The 26,686-nt window shown below is 37.9% G+C and overlaps 1 protein-coding gene across 1 annotated transcript in view; it reads right to left on the bottom strand.

Moving 5' to 3' along the window:
• tmem131l (transmembrane 131 like) overlaps positions 1-26,326 on the bottom strand; it is a 38,469-nt gene extending 12,143 nt beyond the window's left edge. Inside the window, 7 exon segments of the mRNA XM_038306132.1 lie at positions 7,935-8,039; positions 10,533-10,649; positions 10,740-10,863; positions 12,381-12,452; positions 17,852-17,895; positions 24,051-24,124; positions 26,203-26,326. Coding sequence (XP_038162060.1) covers positions 7,935-8,039; positions 10,533-10,649; positions 10,740-10,863; positions 12,381-12,452; positions 17,852-17,895; positions 24,051-24,124; positions 26,203-26,326 — 660 coding nt within the window.
• Positions 26,327-26,686: the final 360 nt, after the last annotated feature.

Genomic DNA, 26,686 nt, shown 5'->3' on the forward strand with positions numbered 1-26,686 from the left:
CAGGGCATAGCCAGTGTACTATTGAACGTTCGGTTCGATTCGTGTGTGTTGCGTTCGGTTCATGCGCAGCTCCTTTTTCTCATAGGCGAAGCGTTTACACTCCAGAGCAGAAGGTGGCGGTACTGCGACCAAAGCCAACCACCAGTAGTAAACAAGAAGAAGCGAAGCAGCGTAGGTGGGTGTAGCAGAAAAAAATCAGTTGTTGTGGAGAATTGTGTGGGTACGGCGAGTGGGAAAGAACAGGAGTTGGAAGACGCGCCAGCAGCACTTTATAGGTCTGCTGCATGGGACCACTTTGCATTTAGTGACCTAAGATGACGGCAGAAAGAAAGTTGTGGATTAAAGTGCAACAGTGGGCAAGCATTGTGCAACACGTTTTGTTTATGCTAACAGCAACACGACCAACAATTCAGGCTAACAATCAACATATACCAAACCCAACCGAAAACCGTGACCACGAAACCGTGAACCAAACTGAACCGTGGATTTTGTGAACCGTTCCATCCCTACAGTGTACCGTTTTGCTCTATTGTCTTCCTGAATCCCTCCCACCGGTGCTGCACCATGTTTAACAAATGTAAACAGATTGTTTCGGCTTCTTAGATCAGAAGCAACTGACGTGGTGTGTTAACATCCATACGTTGCCTTCAATGGTGTCTCATAATTTAGCGTATCAACCCGGCTCTGGTGTTTCCCACAGCTTGCCAATCAAAGCCGAGGTGCTTTTAACGCGGGTCGTTTGATCCTGGTAAACACTTTTCAGTGAGCTGTTCCCACTGCCACTAAAAGGCGATTGTTCCTGGGTTTAAACGGGTTTTTCAACCAGTGGGAAAGGGGTATTTGTGTGAATTAGGGGATGCACTAAGGCAAATGTGGGCCTTCATTTTTCAGCTTACATATTTATTAAATACTTTATATTATTTATTTTCTTGGGTCATTGACAATATAGTCTTGCTGAAGCCCTTTCAGTTTTCTGTAATCAAGCCATTTTCTCAGGTGCTTAGGCGCGCCCCTGAGGTCATAGATCTTTATTTTCGATAGTAAGGTTTCCTCCACTACTGTTATCCCCTTTGTCAGGCATTGGGAGTCTTTTTTTAGCCTGGTTATGGCTCTATGCTGGCAAAAAAAAAAAAACAGTGTTCCAAGAAAAACACTTGCTACCCACTGTAAAATTTGGTGGAGCTTCCATCATGCTTTGCGGCTGCATTGCCAATGCTAGCACTGGGAATCTTGTTAAAGTTGGGGGTTGCATGGATTCCACTGGATATCAGAATAATGTTTAGGAATCAGCTAAAAAGTTGAAGTTACAACCGGGATGGATATTTCAGCAGGACAATGACCCAAAACACTGCTCCACATCTACTCAGGCATTTACGTAGAGGAACGATTACAATGTTTTGAAATGGCCATCCCAATCCTCAGACCTGAATACCATTGAACATCTGTGGGATGATCTGAAGCAGGCTCTCCATGCTCGGCAACCATCAAACTTAACTGAACTGGAATTGTTTTGCAAAGAAGAATGGTCAAAAATCCCTTCATCCAGGATCTCATTAAAGCTACAGGAAGTGACAAGAGGCTTTTGTTTTTGCAAAAGGAGGATCTACTAAATATTAATGTCTCTTTTTGCTGAGGTGCCCATATTTTCACCTGTCAAACTTTGTTTTAATGCATACTGCACATTTTCTGTTAGTCCAATAAACCTAAATTCAATACTGAAATATTACTGTGTCCATCAGTTATTAGACATATCAAACTGAAATAGTTGTTACAAACACCCAAATATTTAGAAATAAAAATATTTAAGATTAATAGGGATGCCCAAACTTTTTCATATGACTGTATATCCTGCAGACCCTGAATGATTTGGTCCTATAAGGCTGAAGTTTTGTACATTGCCAAGAAATATGAGTGATGATAAGCTGCCCACACTGCTGCCAACACTGTGGATGTGTGTGGAAAAAATGTATTTGATAATTAATTCTAAAATAATGCATCAAAACTTTCCACTCAAATTCCCTCCAGCTTCGGGAGCTTGTTGGACGACCTCTGAGTCTTGCGCATTGAAAGCCAGTCGCTCTCAGAGAGCTTCACATTTAATTTTGATTCTGATTTGGACTTTAGATAGAGTGATTTCTTTGTGTACGGTTTTTGTAGGCATTTGTAAAGCTTGAACAGTGCTGGTGTTTGGTTGTATGCATCTGTAATTAAATCGATACACTCATTTCCTTCTGGTGTTGCTTTTTTATCAATCTTTTTAAAAACAAAAGTGTCTAATCTGAGGGTATCTAAAAAAAAAATCCCCACCAAATGCTTTAAAAGTTTTGCTCTTTACAAGTGTCCAGATATCTGCAATCCCTTTGTTCAGTAAATGTAGTGTCTGTTTTTCTGATTGAATTTACTTTATTTACTTTGACTGAGATTTTGGATCCTAATTAATAAACATTACGGAGTTTTCAAATGATGCTGCCACTTATGGCAAAAACACAGAACTTATTTGGAGTTCCCATAGGTGTTGGAGCTGAGCTGGATGCTGGTTTCATCACACATCCGACGAACAGCACAGGAACTTCTGACCTGAAGTAAATCAAGGAAAATAGGCTACAGGCTAACAGTTGCATCAGCAGTGAACTACTGAGGTGTCAGTCTGCTCATCAAACGATATTTTAGTCATAAAGGGTCAGTTTTAAAGATATTTTTCAGCAAAAATCTACATGATGCCTCCTTAAATCCATTGAGGCTTGTGTGTATGTAATTGTTTTTTTGTTTTTAGATTTCTCAGTAATCAAATAATACTAGTTTACTTCCATGTACCGTATTTTCACGACTATAAGGCGCACATAAACGTCTTTTTTCCCCCTCAAAATGTGCGGTGCGCCCTATGGTGCGGTGCGCCTTATGTGTGTTGCAACTGCGACTTTTGAGACCACCTCATTGAGGAGATGATGAAAGAGTGGCTGAATGAACCAGGTGTTTTTTTTTCCACTCATCACCACACCATTGCTGTTAATCTGACTCCATGCCTGCCGATCTCACAGCTGATGTGAAAAACATGGTGAAACAAATTAATGCTGTGCTCGCTGTGAACCGGACGCAGCAGGTGCAGCAGAAGCAGCGAGTTTACATGCAAAGTCAACGGTTGACGAGCGTATAGACGCAGCAAAAGGTCCCGCAGCGCGTTTTGAGCGAGTCGGGAGCGCACCGCCAACGCGCTGCTGCTGCTCGAGATGGAAAAAATTGAAGTTTTGCTGCTGGAAGCGCCGCATCAATGAATCAGAGAAGCTGATCTGGGAGCTGACAGCGAGACAGACACATCGCTCTGATGACATATGATTTTAAAGCAAATGAAAGGGCTGGATGGATGAGGAGATGATGAAAGCGTGGCTGAGGGAGGTGTAGGCTATGTGAGGAGACCAGGTGGTTTTTTTCCACGCATCACCATCGCTTTTAATATGTGACTCCATGCGTGCCCATCTCACAGCTGATGTGAAAAACATGGTGAAAAAAAAATAAACGCTGTGCTCGCCGTTATCTCGGGGGTCTGACAAAGGAACTTCCACCGCTCGACATCGGTGTGAAGCGGCCGTTCAAAGTAAGGCTGCGAGCGGCGTGGGAGCGATGGATGACAGACGGAGACCACAGTTTTAGGATAAGTGGAAGGCAGCGCCGGGCAAGTTACGCCACCGTTTGCGGATGGATTGTAGATGCTTGGACTACTACGTGTCTGCTGGCTCTGTTGTTCAAGCTTTCGCAAAAGCCGGCATTATTTCTGAGGAGCCGCGCTGCATGGAAAGTGACTGACAGCGAAGAAGGGGAAACTGGCATGTCTGATTTAGTGCAGCTGTTTAATTCAGAAACAGAGGATGATGACTTTGATGGGTTTGATTAATACTTTGTAATAAATACATTAATAAAGCACAAACATACTCAGTTTTGCTCCCGCTCTATTTTTCTACCTGAAAACTTAATTCAACAGCAGCCTCTGGGCGGGTCTCCTCCTCTTCACCGCGGTGGCTGGCAGGTGTTTTTTCATCTAAATAATCTAAATCTTGCAGCTATATTTGCTGTGATCAGTGTGAATAAAGTAGTTTTAATATGTTTTTAAGTGAGAAAATACACCTGAAAACTTCATAATTGCAGTCAGTTCATCCAGATTATCCATTTCTGTCGGAGGCGCTCAGACCCCCACATACCAGCGGTGCACCAACAGCAGAAATCCATTCATCAGCAGCCTCTAGGCTGGGCAGCCTCCAGGTTCACCGCGGCTGCTGGCAGGTGTTTTTCATCTAAATAATTTTAGCCGCAGGCACCAGGATACCGGTAATAAAAGCGGATTTTAAGTTAATTTAGGAGCGATCACAGCGCTGTGTCATCTGCGATGTGTCTGTCTCACGGCCAGCACCCTGGTTTGATTAATACTTTGTAATAAATACATGAATAAAGCACAGTCATACTCAGTTTTGCCCCCGCTGTATTTTTAAATACGCAGTAGAGGTATTTAAAGGTAGTAGAGGACATGTACCTGTATATAAAAAATGCGCCCTATAGTCCGGTGCGCCTTATGGTCGTGAAAATACGGTATTAATTTTTATTCAGACTGTAAAATATGCCATGTGTTGAACAAACAACCTCCTCAAAACATGTACAAGTCAAAAGTGTACAACATATAGTCTACATCGGAGATAAAAAAAAAAATTCTGGCTTAAACAGTATAGTTATCAGTATAGTTTCAGGCTCATCTGGTTAAAATTGTTAAAACAAATCTTATTAAGAAGCTTTTGCCTTGGTTGTGTCTCCATTTTTATCATCACTACTTGTTGAGGGCTGTATAGGGTTAAATGCTGCATTTTATGCAACTCAAGCAAGGCCACACACCCGGACTTTACTTATTTGTGTTATATTATGAATAAAATCCAGATTGGTATTGTCAAGATAGCTCAAAACGTCTTATACTTTAACCCTTATTACAGTTTTAAACAGCTTCTTCCCCACTGCTGAATGCTGAATAAAACGGAGGGGGAAAAAAAGCACTTAATGTTTGAAAAACTGTAAATCATATCTCACTCTTATGTTTACATTTTATCACTGCTGCACTTTAAGAAATAGAATTGTCTTGAGACAACTGAAACGAAATTTAGGTTTGTATACACCCTGTTTGCAAAATGACAATAAAGTTTGTCCAAGTCTAAGTTTTGACTGTATTAAATACCATACCATACCATACCAACTTTATTTATGAAGCACTTTATACACCGAACAGGACCAAAGTGCTGTACACAATCATAAAATACAATAAAATTATAAAATAGAGAAAAAACGAGTGTAAAATACATATTAGTATACAAAAAGAATAAAACAAAGTAAAACGTCTCAAATTGTGTCAAAAGCCAAGGAAAAAAGATGAGTCTTAGAAGGGACTTAAAAGCAGTAAGAGAAGAGGCCTGTCTTATGCTCAGAGGCAGATCGTTCCACAGCTTAGGAGCTGCCACAGAAAAAGCACGGTCTCCTCTGAGCTTGCATTTCGTCTTTGGGACCCTCAGAAGCAACTGATCAGCTGACCTGAGGAAACGGGAGGGTGTATAAGAATGTAACAGCTCAGACAGATAAGAAGGAGCAAGGCCATTAAGAGTTTTAAAAACAAATAAAAGAATTTTAAAATTAATCCTAAAATGTACTGGCAGCCAGTGTAAGGAAGCTAAAACAGGGGAAATGTGGTCGAATTTTCGTGTACCTGTTAAAAGACGTGCAGCAGCATTTTGAACCCTCTGAAGATGAGAAATATACAAGTCACTGACCCCTGTATAAAGTGAGTTACAGTAATCCAGCCGTGTCGTCACAAATGCATGGATCACTGTTTCGAAATGCTGTCTGGAAAGAATGGGTTTTACTTTTGCTAGCTGCCTTAAGTGGAAAAAGCTGGACTTTATAACGGCTCTGATGTGCGCTTCCATTTTAAGACCAGCATCCATCTTAACCCCTAAATTTGTAATAACCGGCTTAACGTACTGAGCCAAGGAGCCAAGACTAGTCACGGAATCAGCAGTGGATCTGCCAAAGATCATTACGTCCGTCTTGTCCTCATTGAGTTTTAAAAAATTTAGGGCCACCCAGGCCTTCACATCTTCAAGACATAAAAACAGAGACCGAAGAGAGGTGGAGTTTACATTCTTTAGCGGTAAGTATATCTGTGTGTCATCTGCATAGCAGTGAAAGGCAATCCCATGTTTTCTGAAAATAGAGCCGAGCGGAAGAAGGTAAAGTGAGAAAAGGAGCGGGCCTAGAACTGAGCCCTGTGGGACACCACACGACAGTGGAGCAGAGGGGGACCTATGGCCATCAAGACAGACACAAAAAGTACGTTCAGCCAAATATGATCTAAACCAATCTAGAGCTATGTGACCGACGCCCACCCACTGTTCCAGACGGGAAAGTAAAATGACATGATCAACTGTGTCAAAAGCAGATGATAAATCCAACAGCACCAAAACAACAACGTCACCTGAATCAGTTGCTAAAAGTATATCATTAAAAACTTTTAAAAGGGCTGACTCTGTGCTATGAAATGGTTTAAAACCAGACTGAAAAACCTCTAATACATTATGTTCATTAAGATAGGCCATTAGCTGATTACAGACTACCTTCTCAAGAATTTTTGAAATAAAAGGCAATTTAGAGATAGGTCGATAATTTGCCAGAACAGTAGGATCCAAAGCTGGTTTCTTAAGTAGAGGCTGCAGAACTGCATGCTTCAGAGCGTTAGGAACAATGCCTGAGGACAAGCTACTATTTACAAGAGCAAGGACAGAAGGACCTATAGCAGAGAAAGCTTCTTTAAATAAATGGGGCGAAATAACATCATCTGGAGAACCAGTTGGCCTTAAGTGATTAACCACCTCCTGCAATAATTGCAAGTTCACACATTCAAAGCTGTGGAAAACACCAGAACAAGGCACCACAACTGAAGGATCATAAGAAGAGGGGATAATCTGGGCCCTAATAGAAGCAACTTTCTCATCAAAAAAGTGTAAGAAGTTTTCACATGCAGCAGGTGAGGTCTCCATAAAGCCACTATGTGAATCGTTTAGAACAGAGTTAATAATTTTAAATAGGATAGCAGGATTCTGACTATTTGATACAATCAAACCCGACAGGTATTTTCTTTGGCTGCCTTTTGCAATCCTTTGATAACAGCGCCAACATTCCTTTAATGTTTGGAGAGACACCTGTAATTTGTCCTTTCTCCATTTGCGTTCTGCTCTGCGGCAGTCTCTCCTCCTCTCACATTTTAGTAAAAAAATGTGCATCTCAATCTCAATTAAGTGCAGCTAAATTATAATAACCTGTTTTACTGACCAAATTAACCTCATAATATACATTTTTATAGTTGCACTTTTGTACGAAACTTGAGTGTCCTGACAAGTCAAAACAAAACTTCTTCTTTATCTATAATTATTTTTATTATTGTTAGCAGTATCAGAAAATAATGAAAATACATTTAAATTTCGGGTAAACGTGAGCCCAAAGTGGCTAACATGTAACTGTGAGAGCTCGTTATGCTGACATTTTCAAACAGTCACCCCACTTCCTGTTGTGGAGGCGAGAATATGTTTTAGATGCCTCTCACACACACTTTCACTAGTTTAAATACGAGTTAAATGGTGTGCATTCTGTGTTATGGCAGAAAACAGAGAATAAAAACTGAAAACACAGTCTGCCTGAACAATGGAAAGAAAATGAAGTACACATTCCTGCAGATTCAGCAGCCATCCAGTAATTTAATCAGAGTGGGTGATGGTGCGTAGGTGTCTGTATTGGGGGGGGTGGGGGGTGGGGTTTATTATCTGGGTTAGCAGGAAAAAGGAAATCAGCTGTTTCCAATGAAGAGCTGCTACTGACCGTTGGCCTCACAGACAAACACACAAACAAATGCATACCTGAGTTTGGGTCAGCTTTATGCTCTGGATGTGAGGAAATAATAGGAGGCTTTCTTTTCTTTGGGATGATTTTAATGAGGTTTGGTGGCCTCCCACACCAAAAACCTGGACAAGAAGCAAACAAAGCAATGAACATGCCTGTACTTTAGACACTTTAATACAAGAAAAAAAAAAAAGTCAACAGAAAACTGAATAATTTGAGCAAACAGAGAAGGCGAATGCTTTCTCTGGACCTCACAAAGTGAAAGCGAAAAAACACATGTAAGTAGACCTTGCAAAATATAACTTAATGGCTTAAAATGTTGTTTAAGAAAAATGGTTTTTAAAAAAATGTAATAACTAGACCAGTACAAAGGAGTGCATCATTGTGAAGGGAAGGATATTACAGTGGATGAAACATTTTTTTACCAATAAAATTCTGACAGCTTGGTATAGATTCATTACACATTCCCTAATACTTAAAATTCTGTACAGCCAAATGCCTTCAGAAAATCACCCAAGCAGTAAATAGTAGTTTATATAAAACATATTCATGGGTTAGAGTGGTCCAATCAAACTACAGAGATAATTCCAGATAATAAGGAGTGTGACTCGAAGAAGAAATGTTCAGAAAGGCTCACCACCCAATCGGAGCACAGTCCAGATGTGTTAAGGCTGCTGCAGACTCCACGCAAACAGAGACTTTTTTTCCTCACACAGCGAATTGCATTGTTTTGTTCTCTCAGCACTTTCTGATGGTTGCTCACACTATTTGCTCTAAATAAGAAGTCTGGGCAGAACTTTTATTTTGCTGGGTCACAGTTTAACTATGGTGGTGAATATGTTACTTCTGCTCATTTCCTCTAGACAAGTTTCAAAGCCAGAAATACGGGTCTGCTTTTTCTTTGGCTGTCTGCTAAGAACTTCTGGGAGCATCTTGCAAAGAGACACAGAGACCTGTGCACCTATGGCATATATCCGACGACCTCTGTGTCTTAAATGTGGTTTTATCTACAATAATGATGGAGAGACAGATCAGGATGCATGAACAGAGGGTTTTTAATTTCCAAACTGCTCTGTGGCAATATGACAGTAGCTGTATAGGTGCAGCCCACTGTATCCAGCTCTCCATCCTTCATAACATGTTATGGCAGAAATGGCTCACACACTGGCTTGGTTGAACATGTGCCTTCATGTTCACCAAATTGCCATGCTTGTGTATCGGTATACAGCCCACTTTGTAGCTACGGAAGTGTTGATGAGGAGGGCATTCTGGTTTTCAACAAAATAAAAAAATATTTTGCTGGTTGTAACAGTATGAACAATAAATAAGAATGTATCCATTTTAGAGCCATTGCTATCCGGAGTAAATAAACAGTGACTTTATTCAACCACAGATAAGTAGCAGGATAAGATTGGTAGTAAAAGTTAAACGGAAATGTCTGTTAAACCTGCCTATAGATAATCAAGTTGGGAAGTCCCACCCCTGTAGAACTGCACTTCTTTGTTGTCTCCAAATAAGCTCCAAAGCACAAGCAGAGCTTATTTCTGTCTGCTCCTCTACTACTCGAAATTAAATCGAAAGCTGTTTCTGGTTTTTCCAACTTCGAGAACAAAATAGGTGTCTTGGTTCCCATGGAGTTTGTAGCAGCTTTTAAAGACCTGATCGAACTGGACAAAATTTAGCAACGATGCAAAATTTAGATGTAAAATTGGATCGTATGAGTTTGTTGTACTTAGAGCTCACTAAAAATGTTGGGGTCATATTGCACACGATTCTCTGTAACTTAGCTTTCCTACCTCCAACTGAGATAAAACCCAAGACTATTTTGGTTGGACCTATGCAGGAATATGGCAACGAGAGACATGGTGGTAAAGTAAAACACATCCGCTTTGGAGAAAATGAAAAACCAAATCTCTTAATCTAGGGCTGAAACAATTAATTAGAATAATCATGATTAATCGATTATTGTAATAATTGTCAACTAATTTGATAATTGATTAATCGCTAACTGGAGTATAGAGACTGTAAAATATGCTTTTAGGTGACAGTTCAACCAACCCTTGAGCAGCAATTATACCAAAATTATAAAAAACAAAAAAGTAAGTAAGGTAAGTAAGTAAATAAATAAATAAATAAATAAATATATATATATAGCTCCGTTAGGAAACTGTCTAAGCTAGCAGAGCAGATCTGGATATATACAATCAATAAAACATTTCAATAAAATGTATACTTTACACATGAAAGCAGCTCAGGAGAAAAGAAAACAGATAAAGTAAAATAGCAAACCTCTTTAAGCTTCAAAAAAACAAAAAAAAAAACAAAAAAAAAAGTGTAACAACAAGGATGCTTATGAGGGACAAAAAAAAAAGAAATTGCAGGATGCAAGGGGTGTGACCCACTCTTAAGCTGGTAGAGATAGACAACCCAAGTAATGCAAAACAGGGTTCTACTCTTACTTACACACGGGGGCCGAGTATCAAGACCAGACCACAATTTTCAGCATTTTCTTTCATAAATAGATGTAAAAATACATGCATGTTCATTTTTAAGACTTCACAATTACCCTTCCCCTTCTTCTGTCATCTGAAAACCAAATAAGATCGTATACTGACCTGGTATGAAAGCAGCCCATGGGCTGATGTGTTTATAAATAATGTGTTTTCTACATTGCCCTCCTCAGATGGGAGGAAAATTAGTTTAAAAGATGCCTTCCCCTTTGGTGGGATCACCTACAACAGGAAAAAATAAAGGAAAATGATTACACTTCAGCAGATCCGACGAATCATTCATTCAAAAACAAACATTTTGAACACACTTACTCTTCTGTGAAAGGAAGGTATGTAAAAATGCCTGCTGGATGTAAACATCGACAGCAGGGTCACAGGAACTTCCTGACTGGGGTTGTGTATATATATGGTTTCAGCTCTCGGCAACCCGAGCGGCCTGTAGACAAGAGAGCATTAAGATCAACACAAAATGCACTAAATATTATTTTCTTAACTCACTGTAAAATAAAACAGTTCACAAGGTGTTCTCCTCTCCACAATGCAACATGTACAGTAGGTTTATATGCAAAATGCCATCAGCTGCAGAGCAAAAATGTAAACCGAGCCTTATCATCTGTCAACAAAACTCAAAGTCTCTCACAGATTAGCCCTTTGCATTCAGTCAGTATGAGGAAGCAGAACCATTTGCATACACTAGATGTAACTTGAGTTCTAAACATTTAACCTGAAAGGGTCATTTCTGTCCACAGTAAAACCACATGCACAAATAAGTCGAGTTGGAATGCTTATAAAAAGCACTTTGTACGATCAGTTCAGAGATTATCTATGTGGGCTTGGCTATCCAGTGACAATGTGTCACTCAGTTGTAACCAAGCCAAAAAAAAAAAGTTTCAATATCAACGAACAGCACTGGCTCTCTCAGCATACAGAGCTGACAAAACCTTAAACCTTCTACCTCTTTCTAATATATATGACTTTTGCTGGAGCAAATCCAATGTTGCTGTCATTTGTTATAATAATAATAATAATAAACATTTACATTTTTTAAAATTCAAATATCAGTTAAATACAGGAAAAAGTAGACATTTATAAAACTGGTTAGGGATTGATTAGACATTTTGTGAAGCTTCAAATGAAGTGCTCTCACTTCCTGTTTTGTCTCTGAAAGCAGAGCTTTACTTTCATTTTAGAGAACAGCACCATACTCTGGAGGAACATGAAAGTGTGAGACGAGGTTCAGTAATTCTAGGTTTTTGTCTTTGCTGAAAGATCAACAGAAAAAAAAAAATCCAGGTTCTTCCAGACATGCTACTTATTTTCTCTTTTTATTATCCGTTTAAATAGAGGGTTAATAATTCTTTAAAAAACACAACATCCATTTTGTAATATTCTTTTAATAGCCTGAAGTAGCCGGCTGACCAGGAATTATCAAACTTTTTCCCACAATGCTCCCATAAAAAGAAAACCACATGATTGATGAGTGGGATTCTGGTCCCACAGTCCTATTTTTTGTGGATATAAATTCCCTACAGCAATTATCCCTTGCTGAAGAAATATTTTTCCAGTGCTGGAGTGCCTACTTTCTGCATTCCAATCACATGATATAAATCATCTGTGCCATTGTTTATGCAACACAGAACTGGCTAAAACTGTCACTGCACAACATTAGGGCCAATCATTTGTTTTTGGAGCATGAAGGAAAACAGTGAGATTCTCAGACCCTCTGGCAAGGGTCAGCATCTCCGAATAGTACAAAAAGCAAACTTATAGCTTTATTTGGTTGCTCTTCCAAGATGGAGGTAAAGTTTTCTAAAATACTTTTTGAAAAGTTTAAAGGGGATGAAAAATGTTCATATTTGTTGACATAGGGACGTCTTATCTTGTCACACAGTTATAATCCAAGCAGGTCATTGATCTCTGCAATATAAAACAATGGGAAAGAAAGACTCTTACTGTGTTCCAAAATCCAACACTGGGGGCTGAATATGCAGAGGCATCCCATTCTCATGTGTATATGGAGAGGAGCTGTTGGACAGAAAAGGCATGCAATAAGGGTTACACATAGGCTGCATCAGGAAAATCATAAGCATTTTCTAAAAAAAGAACAATGTGTCTAATTTTGGACAACAGTATCAATGACAGGCATTCATTAAGTCAGTGTCCAATTCAAAAGAGGAGTCAAATTCAATCTGCCATTGATAGCAATGCAGGTAGTCAGAGCTGAGCCTGGCCCAGTCCATACAGAGACCGGGAGTGTTGGGCCCACATGGATCCACGTTGTAGAAAAAAACCCAAAAAACTGTCATGGGGAGGAGGGAAATAGTTGTGATATTTTATGTTCACAGTGCGTCTTTTCTGAAATCATGACATTGCAGCTCCATCTCTACTCGTTTCTTTGCTGCCCTGTTGCTGTGTTTACATCTGCACATCCCTGGTGTTAGTGCTGCGCTACTTGACTAAAACGAACCCTATGTAAATCTAACCTTAAACCTATTTAAAAATAGGTCTGTCTTACTTCAAACCTTATTATGATCGTCTCTATATGTATGAGAGGTTAAATCCTTTTTTCTGACTAAATCCCCCAGAAGACTATTTGGTTCTGGATCCAAGTCTTGTGTAATTATTTAAAATCTTATTGGACCTATTGTTTTTGTTGAACGATTCAATTTGTTTCTGAGTAAATTTCACAGTGTCTTCAGAGGGCCCAGCATACATATAAGTTGTGCTGCCTGCAGTCATGTAGCTGCACATTTCCTCCAAATCATTTAGGAAAAAATACTGTTGTTTTGAACAAGAGGCTTAAAGTAGTTCTAGGTATTGGTTCAAATTTCAAGAATGAATTTGATTACTTTTCTCAAGACTTAAAATCAATTCTTTTTATCTGATATTGAATTGCTGCTGTAAAAAAAACTATGTTTTAGCTGTTACCTGAATAACATGCAACATATTAATACTAGTATTACATTAACATTTATTCCCAAATGAATTGTAAAATGCAATTTGTAAAATCAATCCCAATTCATTGGGAATTGGAAAACTGATTTTTTTTTTTTTTTAGCATTTTATTTTGTGCCTGTAAGACACTACTAACTTAAAGACTATTTCTCTGTTCTTCCATAGTGAAAATGGACAGCCTGGTCTCAACGGAATTTAGATGACCAAATGATTAGATGCATCTATAGGAGGGAACAGCTGCAGCAAATGATGAATCCATTTGAATACTCTGTTGGCATTGAAAAAGCATAGCCAAGAATATAGTTAGCATCCGATCCTAATATTAAAGTAGTGAACTTCTTGGGAATATTTAAATGTATCCATTTTCTATACCTACTTATTCTTGCAGGATTAAAGGGATAATTAAGTGGTCATTAAGCAAGAGACACTGTACATGGACCACTTGACAGCGGACCTTCACAATAAAACACCGATACACCCACTTCAAACTATCGCTCACTCCTCAGGACAGCTTATAGACAGTCATTTGCTAATGCAGTTTTGCTAACAATCAAATATGAGGGGTATATTGTCTTAAGTATTGTTGGATGATGATGTGAATCAAACTGAAGCAGAAATTAATCGCGTGGCTCCAGATTTGTGCTGACCTCCTCAAGTCAATACTTTTTAATCTCAAAACTGTGGTGTAGAAAAAGCATTTAGTGTCAAAGAAAACACAACTACTACTTTATTTTTTTCATATTTAATAATATTTTGCTAACTTTGCATTTGCATCAATGCCATTTAAATGACCTATGCCTGTGGTGACCCTGTGTTACATCCTAAGCTGTAGAGCAGGGTGAAGTTAAGCCGGAAAGCAACAAGTGACACATACAGAAGCTGAATGTCACTGTGCAACTCTGTCAACAATGAGGCGCCTTAACACGGCTGCTCACCAACAGCAGAAAGTTAAAGCTTTACGGTCTATGCTTTATAAAGCCCAATAAACCACTGACAATGCTGCTGTAATCAGAAACTGGTCTAATCTACTACTAAACAGTCACTACAACCATTTAAACCTTGCTTCAGAAGACTGCTAAAAAGCAGAAGTTAAAAGTGATGTTCACAGTGTGTCTTCAGTCTCAGAGTTAAAGATTAATGTCCCATAAAGAAACAATACTAAATAAAAAAAGAAAGAAGAAATGGGTGACAGTAAATGCAACCAATAAGTCACCTTTTATTTTTAAAACAGATGGTATTAATGACCTCATTGGTAAGAAAGATAATTTCCTTTTAAGGCATAAGCAACTCTAGAAAAGAACTGGCTGGCTGGCAGCATGCACAAAAATGTTTGAACATGATCGATTTGTATTTTTCTTCTTCAGCAGCCAGAGTCAGGAAAACAGTTCTCATATCTCAGTCTACAAGCCGCAACAGCCCCTCTGCTGCTGCTGCTTCTTACACTGCAGGGTCAGTTTTACAGATGCAGAACTACAGTAGAGGAAGTGACTGACATTATGTTCCACTCACTCTGCGGCAGGTTTTTAGTTTCAGGTTGCAGACACCCAAAGCTTTATTCAGACCAAGTGTTAAAAACGATAAGATTAGATGCAGGAGTTTCATTTGATTTTAACCCATATACAAGTCATGCATGTGGCAGCAAAGTACAATATTCAAGGCTTGGTTTTACAAAGTGCTAAACGGTTATATAACATTAAAATGCTTGTCCTAACAAATCTAGATATTTTTAAATCAAAGATATCCTAACTAGAAAGTTGATCAGATGTAAAATGGTTTGTATATCTATAAACTTTTGATTCAGTGTATCTGTAAAAGCGTTTTGTCATTTAGGCCCAGTGTACACATGAATCGAGCATTTTTAGACCCCTTTTGAAACCTGGGTCCCAAACTGGAAAGATTTTAGAACACTTATTCCTCTTCTCTGTGTCTCTCTTTAGCGAAAAAATAACATCTTAGTTCCACCTCTTGCTGTATCAGCTCTGTGCTGCCATGTTGCTGTTAGTAAACTGAATGGAGAGGTAAAAGGGGGTTTAATTAGATAAATAACCTCTAAAGTGTAACTTTAGAAGAGCTGTAGAGAACTGCAGATCAGGTGGATTCTCCAAATGTAACCTTTATTGAATAATGTAGAGACAACTGCTGGTAGAAGAAGGTGGTCTGATCTAGGCTTGTCCCGATCCGATCCACGTATCGGATCGGGACGCCGATATTGGCAAAAAAATGCGTATCGGCAAAGCATGTAAAATGCCGATCCAGACTGCCGATCCAGTTTAAAAAAAAAAAATCTGGTCTGTATTTTCCAGTTTCGCCGATTGAAACCATCCATTCCACTATTTTGCGCCAGTGTTCCCCTGTTTTGCATTTTTTATTAAAACTTACAGTAATACTTGCACCTTTAACTGTTTACGGTTTTACTGCTCACTGTGCAATTTCAGATTGCTATTCATAATTTTGTCCAGTTTGTGTTTATCTCTTAATAAACAGGAAAGTTTGTTATTACCAAGCATTGTGTTTTATTCAATCTCACCTAATTCAGCTGGCTAGATGTTATTAAGAGTACTAAAACCCTTTTCAACAAAAGTCTTACAACTAAGGCTAAGTACTTTAACTTAAACTTAAATACATGCTCGGATAGGCTGGTATCGGCTAGTATCGGTATCGGATCAGAAGTCCAAAAACAATATCGGTATTGGATCGGAAGTGCAAAAACCTGGATCGGGACATCTGTAGTCTGATCAAAAGAGGCCAACTTTTTTTTGTCTTGTCTAAGTGCAAAACAGTATTGTAGCTGGAAAGTGGGACATTTTCAAAGAGGAATAAAGATCTAGGTAACACTAAAGAATGAATTGCATGAATTTGTTTTTTGGTTATTGTAAATGTTCAGCTGAGTTTTTGCATTAGCTTAACACAGTATAGTCCATTTTGTCAGGCTCTGGTCATACAGTACATATGAGTAATACAGCATATTTCCTTTAGTGGAAAAAACAGGAAAAATCCTCCATTTAACCAACAAGTACTGTACTGTATTCTAGCAAACGGGTTTGACCACTGCTCAGTACAAAAATAACAACTTGTGTTGAGTGCTATTTGATCCCTGGGATGCAAGTCAAACAAAGTTGGTGTTAGTCGTGACCTCAGCTGTGCTACAGGGGAGAGGTTAAGACAAGAAGAATCCAGGTTTCTAACCCTATATTTAAGACCATCAACCTAAAAAGAAGGCAGTTTTAAATGACCAGAAATCAAAAGTGAAAAAGAGAACGCTAGGAGAGGAGAGAAGTCTTTTGCAGCCCTATCACAGATGGAAATGTCATTAACCTCTGCATGTGCTTCCTGATTAGCTCTCTAGGCTGGGAGAGGGTGATGGCAGGCCTGGTAAGTGCCTGATAACCCACAAGCAAGAGGTCACACAGTCCATGGCTCTGCTTTTAGACAAACCAATAGCACAAAGTAGCATTTACCTCACCTGGATTTAAAGGCAGGCATATTTCAGCACAAATCAGCTGATCTAAACTAAAATAGACTTTATCCTTTCATCTAAATGCTTGTCATGTTTGTTCTTTTAGTAAGCTTTATTTGCTAAAACAACTTCTTTTATCAAATTATCTTGGTTAAAGCCACAAAAATGCACAGTATACTAAGTATTGCTCTGGTTGAAACCAGCACACACTAAACATAAAGGCTAAATGTTACATAACCACTTCCTCCAACTGTAAGACAGTCTTTACATTACTGCCATGACTTTCTCATCTGTGCATCTCTCTTGAAACATTAAAAAAAGCAACAAAAGAGAGAAATATTCATAAGGAACAACCAGGCGCCAAGATGGTTCAGTTTCCAGGCACTCACTAAGACCTACAGGACATGCTTAAGAAGACAAACTGCTGATTTTCTGATTATTACAGTTTTTTGTTGTTCTTTGAAGAAGCAAAAAAACATGAGGGAAAGACAGACCACCTCTCCTTTTTATTTTTTTCAAGGAGTTCTAAAATTAGTCAGGAATTTGGTTCTGTGGCTCTGGAACGCACGCCCCCAAACTCTCTGTCACACCCCTTCTTCTACTAACATAAACAGCCTGCATGCTGGGGAAGACTTTTAAAGGACCTTTTCTTGCACAGGGATATTAGACTGGAATCAGACGTCATTTGTAAATAAAAGCAAAAACTCACCACAGTGTTACAATACTTCTCCCCAAACTTTCTTTTTCAAAGTCAAAGGAAACTAAATTACCCACCAGGACTCTGTCATCCCTATCTTGGTGCTAAATAATGGAAAATTAATTATATGGATTTGTATTGCATCAATCAAGCACTTTAGGAAACTTCCTAGAAACCCCAAACATTTCTCATGGCTCAATTCAAACATGATTCTGCTGTTAATAATTTAAAGTTTCTTAGAACTACAATGCATCAGAAACAGGAACAAAAACAAAAAAACAAAGTTGAAGGAAGAAAGAAATGAAGGAACCCTACCTGTCTTCTAGTGGAAGACCGTCTTTTCTTCTCTCCTCAATCACCTGCAACAGAGAAAAAAAAACTTCACTGTTTGGTTAGGTTTACGTTGTAAAGAAAAATATTTTTCATCACACTGTGCTCTTGGGAAAGTAACTAGCTTAATCAAAATACAATATCATATGATAATTGAGACATGGATTTCATTCTCATAGACTCTTCAGATTATGTCTGCATGATATCAGAAAACCTAGCAATGACAACACTAGTAATAACGTAACAATCAGGTTTGATAATTGCCTATATTCTTTTCAGTGAAAATATAAATGGAAATATATCCCCAATAAATAGTACAGCTTTAAGTCAGGAGTTGAATGTAATGTTTAATATTGGGAATCCTCTCAAAATGTAATCAACTTCAGTTAGCAAGTTGAGAATTAGTTGCTAAATTAAAATTAGAGGACGTCAAAACAAGGAAGTCAAACTTAAAATACACATGCTTTAAAGAATGACCAAGCAAAAGTGGAGACTTTTTCTATCTGATTAAGAGAAGCAGCATAAAACCAACAATTTCCACACCAAAGCACAAAGTAGTCCTGACGGGTTCTGAAGACCATAAATGTGTTCAATTGGCTTTAATTGCCGTTTTTGTGGCAACCTCTCTGGCCATGAATGTCCCACTGTATCATGTTCTACTACACACATGTGGGATGTTAGGATTATACAGTACAAAGACAAGTTTTTTTTTTTAAAACTCAGATCAAGTAATTTATTTCCACACTGTAGAGAGATTTCTCCTGATTTTTTATGCTGTCTGACGCATACAAATTAACTTTAATTTTCATTTAATGAAAGTGCCCTTTAGTCTGCATTTTCAGGAATGGCACATTTAAATCACAACCAAAAAATATTTTAACTTATTGATTATCGATTTTCCTGTAGACTTGGCTTTAAGTTTCTATGTTCTATTTTTTACTCCTTGTTCATCTTTTTATGGATTTATAATAATTCATATAGTTTTTTTTTTCTTCGTATATTGTGCCTAACGTATAGTCTGCAAATAATATGACTATAGAATGCATGTTTGTTAAGTTTGTGCAGATTGGTAAACTGTGACTGAACCACCCATTGGGACAGGTAACCTTAATTTTTTATTTACATTTTCCACCATTTACTGCGACAAAATATTTCCAACCTGTGAAAATGAGATAATTATGTAAAAAAAAAAAAAAACAGAGACAAGGAAAAATCTATGGCTGAGGAAGAAAAGGAGAGGGAAAGAACCAAAGTTTCTACATGAACCAGCGGCTCCAATGTCTCCTCAAAGTTATAGCAACAGGACCCAACTTGTCCTCCGCCTCCTTTTAATTCACTTAGACCAACACAGCCAAGGCAGCACTTGCTGGGAACAACAACCCATTACACTCCCTTTCACTGGTACCAGGTATTGATAATCTGTGATGCAAAATACTAAAATGCTCTTATATTGAATATCTGTAAGCATAAAAAAAAAAACAAAAAAAAAAACACACTTTCACTGACAAGGACACTCGGGTCTGACTGGAGATGCTGTGTTCAAGTATAAATAAATCAAATCCAATAATGACAACAACAAAAAAAGTAGCTAACAGCCTTGTACACAGAGGAGACAATGTCAAAATTTTGTTTTCAGCAAAGGAGAGAAGATTAACCAGTAAATCAACAGACATCAAATAAGGCTTATATTGACTTTACCTCTCGTGATAAGACATGAAATGAAAGGGGGTCTTTCTGCATGGAGTTTGCATGTTCTCCCTGTGCATGCGTGGGTTCTCTCTGGGTACTTCAACTTCCTCCCACAGTTCAAAAGCATTTATGTTAGGTTAATTGGATTCTTTAAATTCTTCTTGTGTGTGAGAAGGGCTGTTTGTCCTGTTTGTCTCTGTGTTGCTCTGCACATTGGTTCCTCCACTCAACTACTTTCACAACTATTAGACCCATTAGCCTAAAAAGCTAAAAGCTGCTTGTTACACTAGTGCTAAAAAAAGCCCAAATTAGTGACACAATATTCTGTATTTTGACAACCAATGCCAAATAAATGCATTGACACCATGAGACCATCGCATTAGCACTTAAGGTTACAAAGACATGCATCTAGTCTCATTATCTTTCATTTAAGTTAAATAATTAAATCCCTTTTATTAACATCACGAGTTTAGAGGATTTTCCAATGAGGTATCACAGCATATATAGGGTAACTTTTATAGAGCTGACCGAATGAAAACAATACAATGAGAAACGTATTAGTACTTTTAAAACAAATATACCGGTTATCCATTGTGAAATAATGATGGCCTCCATACACTTTTAGAGTAATGGAAGAGGACTGAAGCTACAACAATAGTTACGTTTACATGTGCAAAAATTCTCCGATCCGATCCAAACCTTGGATGACCCAAAGTTTTAAATCTCTGTTTACATGGACACCAAATAAAATAATCCAATCGTGACAAGTGTTTACATTAGGGATGTATATCTCTACCACTAGGTCAATTCGATACTTATCTCAATATATTACTACCGATACAATATAACTGCGATACACTAATCCTCACTGTTGATACAAAGCGAAACAAATCACTCCTGTTCATGGTTTAATGTGATTAAAAAATGATTTCATTACTATATGACTTCATAAGATTTTGTATATGTGATCATTTGATATAGTTATTCTGGCTTTGAGGATTGATTAGCTTAACCCACTAGGTTTCAATAGAACAAAGCAATATATGTAAAAATAAAAATTTCAAATGTAGTTATCTGGATTTTACTCTAAATTTTTTGTCTCAATAATGCCTATAGAAAAGCAGCTTCTGATGGAGATGTGCCGCTTCAACATCAGAGATGGATGCAAGGCAATCTATTTCCAGGATGTTTTATGATTTAAAGAAAAGAAGCATTTCCAAAGAAAAAACAGCCTGAATCTCACAGATTAATAGAGAAATCATAGCAGTAACTGGAAACTGCTAATAAATGAAAAGCGTAATATTCAGTGAACACATTGGCTGTGTTAAACACTACACATGAAAGAAAAACGCTTTTTTTTAATGTGTGTAATGTAAATACTAGGAGGCATAAAATCAGATGAGTTTATCCACTATTAGAATCATCTGCAACCCTGAACTGAATGAACTTTGATAAAAAAAAAAGAACAGACAAATTACACTCTGCATAAATAAAAACGAGAAAGTAATAGATTTCAGATTTCTATTCTGTGTCTGTTTAGAGCAAACAGAGAGCACTAGCTACAGCAGCAAATACATGCACCTTCAGATTTCATGCTACTCACAAACCACAGAGTGCTACTGCTCTCAGATTGTTGACTATATCAAGATTTCCTGCCCAAATCATCTGGGCAGAAAAAAACCCAAACATATTCTTCCTTTTTCTTGGATTAATTGTTGATGCACATAGAGTGGACTTTGATGCATTAAAGAATTAAGGACATTTTACCAAGCATTTCTTAATGCACTAATTAAACAGACGTTGACAGAAATCTTTAATATATCATTGGGCTATAATCATTTAACTTTTTTTAATTGTGCTAATGCTTTGAGATTGAACATGCAGCTAATTTTGCTTCTTTTGACCATATAATCCAGCTGAGTGAGATATTTGTAATATTCCCCACAGAGGTGAAACATTGTAACTTTCCTTCAACTCTGAACTATTATCACAACTTGGTCTATTTCTGAAGCCAATACTGCACCCAATTTCTCCCTTTTTAAATTTGATTCAGTATCAGATGGCACCGTTTGATGTCTTACTCTAATTTAGCGCTCACTGAAATAATTTTTTTTAATGGCACACTAAATATCCCATCCTATCTAACATGGTTCTTGGTTCCATCCATCCATCGATTATCTGACACGCTTTATCCCGAGTTGGGTCACGAGTGATGCTTGTGCCTATATCCAGCTGTATACGGGTGAGAGGCGGGGTACACCCTGGACAGGTGGCCAGTCCATCGCAGGGCAACACAGAGACAAACAGGAAAACAACCACTCACACACACTCACACCTAAAGAGAATTTAGAGAAGCCAATTAACCTAACAGTCATGTTTTTGGACTGTGGGAGGAAGATGGAGTACCCGGAGAGAACCCACGCATGCTCAGGGAGAACATGCAAACTCGGTTCTTGGTTCCCACCATCTTTATTGCATATAACCTAAGTGCTTGCGTCAGTGTGCAGCTCATAACGGGTACATGATGGTGCATTTATGTTCCCACCAAAAAGACTAAATAACCGATTTAACCATGGACTTTGCTGGTTCAAAGTTGCACCGTTAATCAAGCCTCAAAATTAAACAGATGTACATTAAATCTATGGATGCATCAGCATCCTATGTATAGGTGTTGCACCATTAATGTGATTCTGTGAATCTCCTCATCCCTAGTATGCATGTCATGTACCAAGCTTTTGATCAGATGACATAATTTGAGCATGTGCTGTAGTGTCTAATTCTCCAGAAATAAGTTGCTAATAGAAAAAGAAGCTGTCTGTTTTGTAAAGAAACCCGTACTTGTCTGCTTATCGCCAAATTTAGCTACCGTACTCTTTGTGCCCCACATATGTCTTTCCCTTCAGTTGAGTCTAGTGATGTGTTTTTCCTCAATAAGAACCTTTGTCGCATGGTGGTTTTAGTGAAGGGCTCAGCAGCACCCTATGCTGTCACTGGTTAGCAAAGGGTTATAGGGCAGGATGGCAAGTTCATCCACACATTACATTTAGAGCCACCTCTTCCACAGAGGAGCCAAGGAGCCAGTGGATGAAGGCTAGTACAGAGAAAAGTCACGCTGATGTTATACAAATGTGCAGAAATGATTTTACTCCCAATATCCCAATGGGTGGTAACATGGACACCAGTTGGAAAGGTGATCGAAAAAACCCCACCTCTCTCAGTCGGAATAAAATTTCTTTCCTATCAGACTGACTTGGATTAGAATCTTCAGTCTGACATTTTTACACATTTCGATCTGATCAGGCCTTTAATCTGATTATTTGTGCCCCTATAAACATAGCTAATGATCAGCACATTTGAAGGCTTCCATGCTAATAGAAGCAGAGAAAATAGTAAACGCAAAAGAAAGGATTTTGCAACTGGGTAATGGATGAAAAGTTGTAAAGAAAAGTGGAAAGGATGTGTTTAATTAAGACTGTGGAATTAAAGTAAATTAAGAACAAACTAAAGCACATTAGCTTAATAAAAAAAGAAAAAAAAAAAAAAGATTATATTAGATCGGCCTCATAAAACTCCAGTTTGGAGGGCCAGTGTCCTCCAAATCATGAATGTGACTGAAAACCTCCTCAGGCACTCAAGTCATGTCTTTGACCTGTAGCATACAGTAGCTCCTGCATTTTGTGCTGACTACCAGCAGCTCCACTATGTCATGCTCTGTTTAACACACGCCATGTAACTGATACACTGTCCCTACTCATTGTGAAATATGATGCCCAACCATATCAACAATCAAAGTGACCCAAAAGGATAATATAAAAAGATATAGCTCCTTAAACTGGCACAAATGGAAAATTATTGCAACATACAGACTCATGAGTAAGTATCCAGAAACTTTCTGAGCACCTCCTTGGAGAATAAATGATCTGTAATAATTTTTCCACAATATTAAGAGATGTAAAAATTTTTTTACTACATTGTACTAAAACAGTTGTCATTTTCTTGTTGTAATCTCAGGGACTTATTCTTGATAAGAGTCTTGCAGAAAGATTTTAGCACAGTGCCTTCAGGTAGTACAGCATCAGGTGATCTATCCCATGACAGGTTTTCTGTACACGTTTCCACTGTTTATGATATCTGTGTTCATATTAACATTATCATTACAAATAACCACTGGAGAGTCATAAGAAGAGGCCTGCACTGATATTAGAAAATAAAGAACAACATAAAGAGGGAGGTAAAGAGGACAAACTGCATTAGCAGGAAAGGAAAACAGCATATATTTACACATATGCTTTTGGTACAGAGATAAAGACAGATAAAACTTTGGAAGCATAATTACATGAAGGAATATCCTAACTCCTCAGCAAGGTGTTTCTGCTTTCACATCCACGCCCCCTAAGTGCATTTAGAAGCTGCTGTGTAGTGATTATGATACAACATTTGCATACTTTAGTTGCTCCATCCTTTAAAACACACCCAAAAGGGAAAGTATGAATACCTGTAGTGGGACGAATGGGTCCGACTCCTCTGGTTGCCAGACTTCAACAACACTGGTGGACATCTGACCCAAAGCTTTGTGGAAACAAGATGAAGAGAAATTAAGCCGTGCAGAAAGTAGAAACAGTATCAGATGCGAGAAGCAGATTTTGGAGAAAAGCTATCAGTCACTAGTAATAGAATTAAGTGAAATAGACTCACCAGCTTCTTACTTTTATGTTTAGTAAAAGAATATTTTGAAGAAAAAAAGTAATGTTTATTGCATTTTTTTCTTGAATTCTCTATCTAATATACAGCTGTTTGGTTAACAAAGTCAGCCTTTTATTAAATTTTAGTTTTATGTTAAGCCTTCCTAAATTACATATAACATTTGAATTCCCACATCACATCTTAATCATTTTATCAGTCTCTTTCAGGAGTTCTCGCCGGAAAACTGCAAATATATGAACATAAATAAAAGCAAATCAATTGCGTAATCAGCCTGTATAAAGGTATGGTCATAATTGTAAAACTTGACTGCAATCCTTACAAGATTTTGTAAATGATTTAAAACTAAAACCTCTTTACACAAAGAGAATAGAAGGTAGTATAAATGAGAGTTTAAAAAGATGCAGTTTAAACTTTATGATTTAGAGATGATCTGACAAGTCTGTAGTAGATTTAGGAAAACAGCTGATGTAAGCTGGTTACACACTCCCAAACTGCCATGGCTCTGACCAAATGAGCTCCACTCATTCATCTTTTTACCTGCAGTATCTTTGACTTTTTACAAATAAGATGTAAAAATTAACAAGTAACAAGTCACACTAGGGCTGCAACTAACGATTGTTATTCAAATCGATTAATCTGTTGATTATTTTTCGATTAATCATTTAATAATCAGATAGCCAAAGGTTCCTTTAAAGATTTTTTTTTTTTTATTAAACCAGGTGAAACTGTCTCTATACTCCAGTTGATGATGAATCGATTACTAAAGTAGTTAATGATTATTTCAATAATCGATTAATCACAATTAATCAAATTGTTTCAGTCTTAAAACAGACATTAACTTGAAACTTACACTATAATTTGGCTATCGCAGGTTTAAAAAAAAAAAATTTAACATCAAGTCTGATACAGTTTATATGAATTTTAATTATAACATATCTGCTACAAATTAAATTACAAATTTGCTTGATAACTTCAAGTTAACTGCACTTTAACTGAAATATCCAGACTTTTGTAAACACGTGTAAAAAACCTGGATTATGACTTTTAAGAGATTTTAGAAGTGGAATGGGATTTTGATCTTTGGGCTAAACTCCTCTTCTGCAGAGCAAGAATCCCAGTTTCTGTCTACCAAAATGCTCCTTTCAGAGTTGGATTGTTAGGATACCTCATGCTCTATGTAAATCTCTTTGCAGGCTGCAGAAGGACAAAATCACCAACTATTCTCAATCCTTCCATCTATACATGCATATTTGCAAACATTAACGAGCTATTATGTCTTTACCGTGCACATGGTGCAGTGTTATTTAAATGTGATAAGACTTTACAGTTAATATTTATTTAATAAATGCAACTATATTATCTTCTTATCTAAATTTAGATTTACCTAAAGCTGCAGGTGTGAAAACAACCTTAAATGTATTGGTTTATAATAGGTTAAACTGAACTGAATGGAATCTGACTGCTAGGGTGTAGAATAAAATGTCTTAAACGTGCATAATGCTAACATGAACTGAATGTTTATCGAGAATATTGCGTTGAGGTGATTCTGAGGTCATAAATTTAAGCTAAATTTAATTATTGGAGATAAAGATGTGAAATTGGAGTGAATGACAAGCAAACATACCAGCCAGGAAACGAGTCCAGCTCGGGAAGTTGACAAAGGCTGTTTGCTAGCTGATGTTTTAGCTGTTAGCTCAGAGGCTAACGAACTTGAAATTAATACTACGCTGAGGAATGAAACAGAATTAAGCAGCATAGAAATGCCATAAAACACAATTTATCTTTAATTGTAAGAACGGACTACATTAGTGGTAGGACATTTTAGCTTCGCTAACATTTGAGCAAACCGCAGTCAGGTAGCTAACTTCAGTTTTTTTCTCTCCCAGCAACGGTTGTTATTGTTCCACCCCCGAAAAAGGCCGAAAATAAACCTGAATACAAACCTTGCAGCTGAGCCCCTCCATGCTGGACGTGTGGTAGAAGTATTTGAAGTATTCCTAGTAGTATTTTAATCCAGGTTTTCCTGTGACAGTGGCTGCCTTGGTGGAAGTCGTGTAGCCCCGCCATGCCGCTCAGTGAGCTAGCAGCCTGCAGTGTGCTTTGCTGCGTCGCTCTATGTCTGTCTGCGCTGCAGCAGCAGCAGCAGCAGCAGCGGCGGAGGAGGCAGCAGCAGCTTCCTCACCGCCCGCTGAAACACAGCTTGGAAAGGGCGTAACTCCCATCAGAGCTGACAGCACGTCTCTGGCAAAGGGTAAAATAAACAAATGACAGAAAGGTTTCAGGGTATCCGTTTAAATTACTCTAGTTGTTTTATACTTCATCCTTTGTCGGGGGTCAACAGAGTTTATTGTTATTTCATAGTTTTTAATTAACTTTTGCTACTCAAAATCAGATGCAAGCAACACAGCAGTAAAACTGTCCAGAACA

This window comes from Cyprinodon tularosa, unplaced genomic scaffold (assembly GCF_016077235.1).
Source record: "Cyprinodon tularosa strain WSP-4 unplaced genomic scaffold, ASM1607723v1 ctg573, whole genome shotgun sequence".
NCBI lineage: Eukaryota > Metazoa > Chordata > Actinopteri > Cyprinodontiformes > Cyprinodontidae > Cyprinodon > Cyprinodon tularosa.